At 49.5% G+C, this 8,178-nt stretch overlaps 1 protein-coding gene across 15 annotated transcripts in view; it reads right to left on the bottom strand.

Moving 5' to 3' along the window:
• Positions 1-8,178, bottom strand: part of LOC118376514 (FERM domain-containing protein 4A-like) — a 446,877-nt gene that overhangs the window by 127,658 nt on the left and 311,041 nt on the right. For 12 of the 15 annotated variants that reach the window (XM_052474917.1, XM_052474918.1, XM_052474913.1 and 9 more), the window contains exon 3: positions 1,082-1,176. In XM_052474917.1, the coding sequence (XP_052330877.1) occupies positions 1,082-1,176 (95 nt within the window). Of the gene's footprint in view, positions 1-1,081; positions 1,177-7,818; positions 7,897-8,178 lie in introns of those variants that run through there. The other 3 variants (XM_052474921.1, XM_052474923.1, XM_052474922.1) reach the window with 2 other exon arrangements.

Below are 8,178 nucleotides of genomic sequence, written 5' to 3'. Positions count from 1 at the left end.
CAGAACTGGGGAGAAACAGAGAGACAGAACTGGGGGAGACAGAACTGGGGGAGAAAAAGAGAGACAGAACTGGGGGAGAAACAGAGAGACAGAAACAGAGAGAGACAGAGAGAGACAGAACTGGGGGAGAAAAAGAGAGACAGAACTGGGGGAGAAACAGAGAGAGACAGAACTGGGGGAGAAAAAGAGAGAGACAGAAACAGAGAGAAACAGAACTGGGGGAGACAGACCTGGGGGAGAAAAAGAGAGACAGAACTGGGGGAGAAACAGAGAGACAGAACTGGGGAGAAACAGAGAGAGACAGAAACAGAGAGAGACAGAACTGGGGGAGAAACAGAGAGAGACAGAAACAGAGAGAGACAGAACTGGGGGAGAAACAGAGAGAGACAGAAACAGAGAGAGACAGAACTGGTGGAGAAACAGAGAGACAGAACTGGGGGAGAATCAGAGAGAGACAGAAACAGAGAGAGACAGAACTGGGGGAGAAACAGAGAGAGACAGAACTGGGGAGAAACAGAGAGAGACAGAAATAGAGAGAGAAACAGAGAGAGAGAGAGAACTGGGGGAGAAACAGAGAGAGAGACAGAAACAGAGAGAGACAGAACTGGGGGAGAAACAGAGAGAGAGAGAGACAGAAACAGAGAGAGACAGAACTGGGGTGTGCAGTCTCTTGCTATGTCTTTTACAAATGTCACCCAGCATTGGGTATGCCAGTGGAGTTGTTGAAAGGGTCTGGAGAGAGGGATGAATGAGAGGTATAAAATATCACAGACGGTTGGCCTATGTAAATCAATAACAAACAGTATTCAAATGAGAGCACTCGGACTGGGACTAGCAGACTGGGACTAGACTGTAGGATATCTGTTTTATACTCCCACAATAACAATGTCAATCAAATGGCATCTTCACATTTCAAACATACATTTCTTTCCTTGTGTGATAAACAGGCCAGAGTGTTGTTACTTCCCATTAGAGGTGTGTTAGTGCTGGGCTGGAACAAAACCCTACACTTCACATAGCCCCCTCCAGAAACAGGACAGTCCTATATTCCTGGTCATAACAGTGAACCAGAGGGACTTACGTTTCGTCTGTGTAGGAGATCCCAAAGTATTCCTTCTCCTTTAGGTTGAAGTGGGAGGCCACCAAATCTAACAGGTCCTTGGCCATCAACTTGGGCTGCAGGGAAACACATACACACAGGTAGGGTCAGTATGATGTATGGTGTGTGTGTGTGTGTGTGTGTGTGTGTGTGTGTGTGTGTGTGTGTGTGTGTGTGTGTGTGTGTGTGTGTGTGTGTGTGTGTGTGTGTGTGTGTGTGTGTGTGTGTGTGTGTGTGTGTGTGTGTGTGTGTGTGTGTGTCAGAATGTGTGAGTGATTCTGTTTGTGCATGTACAGGTTGTGTGTTAAGCTAAATGTGACACTGTATTCTAATAGCTAGTGATTTACTGCAGTGACTCAGGGCTTTGACTGACACTGCTCAGGAGAGAGGAGGGGGAGTGGGTGTCTAAGAGTGACAGATGTGTAAGTGTTGCTGACAGTGCAGGTGTGTATTCTCTCTCTCTCTCAGAGTGTGTGTGGGGGTGCCCCCCTCCCCGACCTACACTCCTACTGCAGAGTCACAGGAATAAGTATAGAACTGTACCACTGTGCGAACAAGTACAACAGCTGATCATCTAATCAACTAATCATAGTCTTCAACAAATTGAAATACTGTAAGGATGCTTATGTTTTCGCCTCTGTCACAATGACATCACACGTCCATCCAAAGCCACTGAACACAGAAAAAGAGCCATTATTGAAGACTGCAGGCTAAGACCTTGTCAGCACACTGACTATTGTACGGAGAGGCGGAGAGGAAGTCACACGGAGAGAGAGAGAAAACAGAGAGAAAAGGAGAAGGATCGAGGGAGTGAGGGATGAGAGAGCATGCGAGAGAACAAGAAATAATGAAAGACTGAAAAAGATCAAGAGGGAGAGAGATGAGAGAGTGGCACACACTGTCCTGCCATGTGGATTGTGCTCGTGATATTCAGAGAGCGAACCCCACCCTGGGGTCAAGCATGGGTGTGTCTCTGCCTGGCTACACATACTGACAGCACACAGCATCACACCCACACCTAACACAAGCACACAGCATCACACCCACACCTAACACAAGCACACAGCATCACACCCACACCTAAGACAAGCACACAGCATCACACCCACACCTAACACAAGCACACAGCATCACACCCACACCTAACACAAGCACCACACCCACACCTAACACAAGCACACAGCATCACACCCACACCTAACACAAGCACACAGCATCACACCCACACCTAACACAAGCACACAGCATCACACCCACACCTAACACAAGCACACACACACATACAGACTCGCTAAAAAAATTACATATGCACATTCACTCACTTACACGCACAAGCTCGCGTACACAGAATCCATGATTCACACTCTCAACCCTTGGGCCAATCCTTTAATATCTACTCACTGATCCACGACTGTGAGCTATTTAAAGTAAACGCGGTGATGTCATTCAACCATGAACACACACACACACACACACACACACACACACACACACACACACACACACACACACACACACACACACACACACACACACACACCACCACCATCTACACTGACCTAGATATACTAAAAGCTACGCCTACACAAGGATACTGCTACACAGAAAGACTCTGGAGAGAGAGAACGAAAGAGGGCGAGCGAGAGAAAGATAGAGAGAGAGAGAGAAAAGAGCTACGTTTAGAAATACCAAACAAATACAGATAAATAAACTCTGTCTCTCTCTTTCTGTAGTGTTGTAATGTGCTACAGTGTATAATTGTAGTAATGAGTGTTTTGGTTCAGATTCAGACCTAGGAACAGTTTCTCATTAACGAGTAGCCACACCAACAATAGTCATTAGACTTGACTGGCCACACCATCCTGGCTATAAATAACCAATCACAGGAGATGTGGAGAGACAGACAGCACAATTATGGAGGAACTATGATAAAGTTAAAGCTAGAGAGAGAGAGAAAAGGAGAGTGAGAGAGATAGAGAAATATAGGGAGAGAGGGAGAGTGGGAGAGAGAGTGGGGGAGAGAGAGAGAGAGAGAGATAGGGTGAGAGGGGGAGAGAGAGAGAGAGAGAGAGATGGGGGTGAGAGGGGGAGAGAGAGAGAGAGATGGGGCTGAGAGGGGGAGAGAGAGAGAGAGAGATGGGGCTGAGAGGGGGAGAGAGAGAGAGAGAGAGATGGGGGTGAGAGGGGGAGAGAGAGAGAGAGAGAGATGGGGCTGAGAGGGGGAGAGAGAGAGAGAGAGAGAGAGAGAGAGAGAGAGAGAGAGAGAGAGAGAGAGAGAGAGAGAGAGAGAGATGGGGCTGAGAGGGGGAGAGAGAGAGAGAGAGAGAGAGGGGGTGAGAGGGGGAGAGAGAGAGAGAGAGAGAGATGGGGAGAGAGGGGGAGAGAGAGAGAGAGAGAGAGAGAGGGGGGGAGAGAGAGAGAGAGAGAGAGAGAGAGAGAGAGAGAGAGAGAGAGAGAGAGAGAGAGAGAGAGAGAGAGAGATGGGGGTGAGAGGGGGAGAGAAAGAGATGGGGGTGAGAGGGGGAGAGATGGGGTGAGAGGGGGAGAGAGAGAGAGAGATGGGGTGAGAGGGGGAGAGAGAGAGATGGGGGTGAGAGGGGGCAGAGAGAGAGAGAGATGGGGTGAGAGGGGGAGAGAGAGAGATGGGGGTGAGAGGGGAGAGAGGGGGAGAGATGGGGGTGAGAGGGGGAGAGAGAGAGAGATGGGGGAGAGATGGGGGTGAGAGGGGGGGAGAGAGAGAGAGAGAGAGATGGGGGTGAGAGGGGGAGGGAGAGAGATGGGGGTGAGAGGGGGAGAGAGGGGGGGAGAAGAGAGAAAGTGATAACAGTGGCAGCGTCCTCTCCTGAATTGAGGATATCATGAACAGCAGCTCTATAAAGATAAGTATGATTAGCATAATAAGGCCTGTGTGTGAGGTAGGCTTGGGCAGCAAACTGTATGTACTGTATACCTGGGTATTTGGAAAAAGCCCTAGGATGGTTTTTCAATCCTGTCAATACCATTGAAACTATTTATTTAAAGTTGTTTAATACATTTGAATATGTGCAGTAAGTAAATACCTGCAGTCAACTTGGTCAATTACCATAGGAGATAAAGAAGATCGTATTCCTCACTTCACCTGTGGAATAATTGTTCTGTGGCATCATCTTTTCAATACCCCAGTGATCTAGTTACAGTATTCACAAGTAAATGTTTGCCAGCTAGATATAACTTTTAAGTTAACTGTCTAAAATGTACTAAATGCTCTGCAGTTGTGCAAGCCTAGCGTCATTTAGTAGCTAGTTAGCTATCTAGCTAAGAGGTTAGCTTCTTCCTAAATCAGACTTTGCTTGGTAACAGCAGAGAATCCCTACCTGGATCAAGACCCTTGCTGTCTAATATTTGTTTAGTGTGTGCAGCAAACTGTGAGTAGCATTTTTGAGTTACTTGTATACTTATACAGTTTAGGTCAGAGACTATAAAATGTTGGCAATGCGCTCGTTAGCATTTAGTTTACATGTAGTTGTTAGAATTGCTTACCTTCGGATTACAGATCCTCAGGGGTTTGAATAACATAATAACATCTTGTGTTCAGTGCCGGTATACTGAATATCCCGGAATGGCACAATGTCGCTATGAAGGTTACTGCGTAAGTCTAGTGTGAGGCGCGTGTGTAAGGCGCGTGTCTGCATTTCTGTGTGTGTGTACATGCGTGTGTGATGACATGAGAGTCGGAGTAGACATTCAGCGGAAGTGTAATGATGTTTAGTGGTAGAGCAGGATTGAGATATGGACAGTGTGACTGACGCTCATTAAATAAAGGCTACAGAGAGATATTATGCACATCGGCAGCAGAGTGGCAGTATTAGCTGTTGTTGAGCTCTTACCTACATCTCTCTCTATCTCTTTCCACCTGGTCTCTCTGTGTCTGTAGCCGATGTGGTGAGCTTTTTAGAAACACTGGCGTTCTACCCAAAACTCATCTTCAGTCAGGAAGTGTCGATCCACAGGCAGCGACACCTGCAGACCCACCTATCAGACACACCTACACATACACACCCCTATTAGCCAGAGCCCCACTCAAGTCTTTTACCCCCCAGGCCAGACAGACAGCCCCGTGTTAATAGTTATCATTGTCAGCACCACAGGTCTACAGTACAGAGGGGGAGAGTGAGGACTGGAGCCCTAACTGGGGCTGAGACAGACGGGGAGAGTGAGGACCGGAGCCCTAACTGGGGCTGAGACGGGGAGACAGAGGGGGAGAGTGAGGACTGGAGCCCTAACTGGGGCTGAGACAGGGAGGCAGAGGGGGAGAGTGAGGACTGGAGCCCTAACTGGGGCTGAGACAGGGAGACAGAGGGGGAGAGTGAGGACTGGAGCCCTAACTGGGGCTGAGACAGGGAGACAGAGGGGGATAAGTGAGGACTGGAGCTCTAACTGGGGCTGAGACAGGGAGGCAGAGGGGGAGAGTGAGGACTGGAGCCCTAACTGGGGCTGAGACAGGGAGACAGAGGGGGAGAGTGAGGACTGGAGCCCTAACTGGGGCTGAGACAGGGAGACAGAGGGGGAGAGTGAGGACTGGAGCCCTAACTGGGGCTGAGACAGGGAGACAGAGGGGGAGAGTGAGGACTGGAGCCCTAACTGGGGCTGAGACAGGGAGGCAGAGGGGGAGAGTGAGGACTGGAGCCCTAACTGGGGCTGAGACAGGGAGACAGAGGGGGAGAGTGAGGACTGGAGCCCTAAGTGGGGCTGGACAGGCAGAGGGGGGGGTGAGGACTGGAGCCCTAACTGGGGCTGAGACAGGGAGACAGAGGGGGAGAGTGAGGACTGGAGCCCTAACTGGGGCTGAGACAGGGAGACAGAGGGGGAGAGTGAGGACTGGAGCCCTAACTGGGGCTGAGACAGGGAGACAGAGGGGGAGAGTGAGGACTGGAGCCCTAACTGGGGCTGAGACAGGGAGGCAGAGGGGGAGAGTGAGGACTGGAGCCCTAACTGGGGCTGAGACAGGGAGACAGAGGGGGAGAGTGAGGACTGGAGCCCTAACTGGGGCTGAGACAGGGAGACAGAGGGGGATAAGTGAGGACTGGAGCCCTAACTGGGGCTGAGACAGGGAGACAGAGGGGGAGAGTGAGGACTGGAGCTCTAACTGGGGCTGAGACAGGGAGACAGAGGGGGAGAGTGAGGACTGGAGCCCTAACTGGGGCTGAGACAGGGAGACAGAGGGGGAGTGAGGACTGGAGCTCTAACTGGGGCTGAGACAGGGAGACAGAGGGGGAGAGTGAGGACTGGAGCCCTAACTGGGGCTGAGACAGGGAGACAGAGGGGGAGAGTGAGGACTGGAGCCCTAACTGGGGCTGAGACAGGAAGAACGTCATAACTTATCTTAATAACTGACAAGTATGAACTTCAAAATGTTTTAGAATCTTTACCATCCTCCACCCTGCAAGGCTGTGAGAGAGGTAAGGGTAGACCTGCCCTGTCAGTGGTGGTTCACAGGTAGAGATATATAGTAGCTGCCTGATGGTTTTGGGGCCCTATGGGATCATTGCCAAAAATCTTTCCCTTCCCTAAAAGGGGGAGAGCCTCACCACTATCCAGCTCACAGGAAAACCAGGAATAACATGGGAATTCTCTAGGGTCCCATTAACCCCTCAACGACATACTGAAACATCCGAGAGAGAGGGGGGGAAAGAGAGAGGGACCTGCTTTGCTGAAATAATTATAAACAGAGAACAATCTGTATCTGTTCCTTCTCTCTGTGTGTGTCTATCCTATTTCCTCTCTTCTCCCTTCATTTTGAATCTCAGTCTTTCTTGCTCTGTTTCCACTCCTCCTGGCTGAGGGAATGAAGGGATGAGAGGAAGGAAGAAATAGAAGATGAAGGGAGGATGTGATCGAGCTATGTGGAGAAATATGAGGCTTAGTGAAAGAGGTAGAGAGAAGGAGAGAAGATAGCTAGAGTGCGAGGTGAGGATAGGGAGAGTGAAGCAAGGAAGTGGATGAGCGAAAGAGAAATCCTCCCTTATACAATGAAGGTCTATTAGAGATGGACTGAGAGAGAGGTGGATCAGTTCTGCCATTGTAATCAGATCACACTGCATGCAGCGCTGTCATCTCATTTCCACCACTCTCCCTCTCTCTGTTCTACGTTCTACTCGCCTCAACGTACTCTGTCCTCGACTCTACCTCTATCTCCTTCTGTCCATACAGAACTATCTTCTACTCATGTATCTTTATTTCTGTATGCTCTGCAGCAGCAGTAAGATTTCCTGATGAACAGACAAGACTGTCAATGTTAGTGAAGAGGGTTAGGAGGACACTGGGACAGGGGAGGGGGAAGGGTGCTCCATTGTTGTGATGAGACTGCTATGAAGAAAAATAGTTAGTCAGAATCATTCTTCATTACAGAGAGAGTAGGGACAAGGGAGGGCAGAAGGAGGGGGAGGTGGGGGAATTAAGAAGACAAGCATAAGGTGAATGCACCAATTTGACCCACAGTTTGTAAATATGGTATTATTTAGGCCAGCCAGCCAGAAAGACAGACAGAGCTGCACGTCTGATGGACCGACTGACAGGACTCCTTAATGAGAGAGGGTGTGTGTGGAAGGATCAGGTGAGCAGAAGACGGAGCAGTGTCATCCAGTCAGCAGTAATTGAGCTCCTGAGGTTAGCGCTCACACACACACACACACACAGTCTCCTTATCCCTCCCCCAACCTTAAGTGTGTGTGTGTGTGTACCTGTACGAGGAGCTCCAGCTTCCTGTCGTCCAGGAGATGGACCTGACATCGCCCCTCTGTCATCTGAGAAAGAGAAGGAGAGAGAGAGGAAAGGGATTCATATTGCAATCAATTCAGTGGGCAGATCATGTGGGCCATGAACCTACAACCTTGTGTTTGTCAGTCCAACCTCTTATCACTATCCAACCTCCAACCTCTTATCACTGGCGTTGCATCATGGATTCAACAGTAATAATGCACCAACAACCAAAAATGGACAAATCACAACTGAACATGTGAACAAGGTCATGTGGTCTTCAGTCCTCCTCTCAGCAATGGAGCACACACAGACACACAGACACACAGACACACAGACACACA

This window comes from Oncorhynchus keta, chromosome 22, assembly GCF_023373465.1.
Source record: "Oncorhynchus keta strain PuntledgeMale-10-30-2019 chromosome 22, Oket_V2, whole genome shotgun sequence".
Lineage (NCBI taxonomy): Eukaryota > Metazoa > Chordata > Actinopteri > Salmoniformes > Salmonidae > Oncorhynchus > Oncorhynchus keta.
The sequence above is the reverse complement of the archived record's forward strand: the minus strand, read 5'-3'. Positions and strand labels throughout refer to the sequence as shown.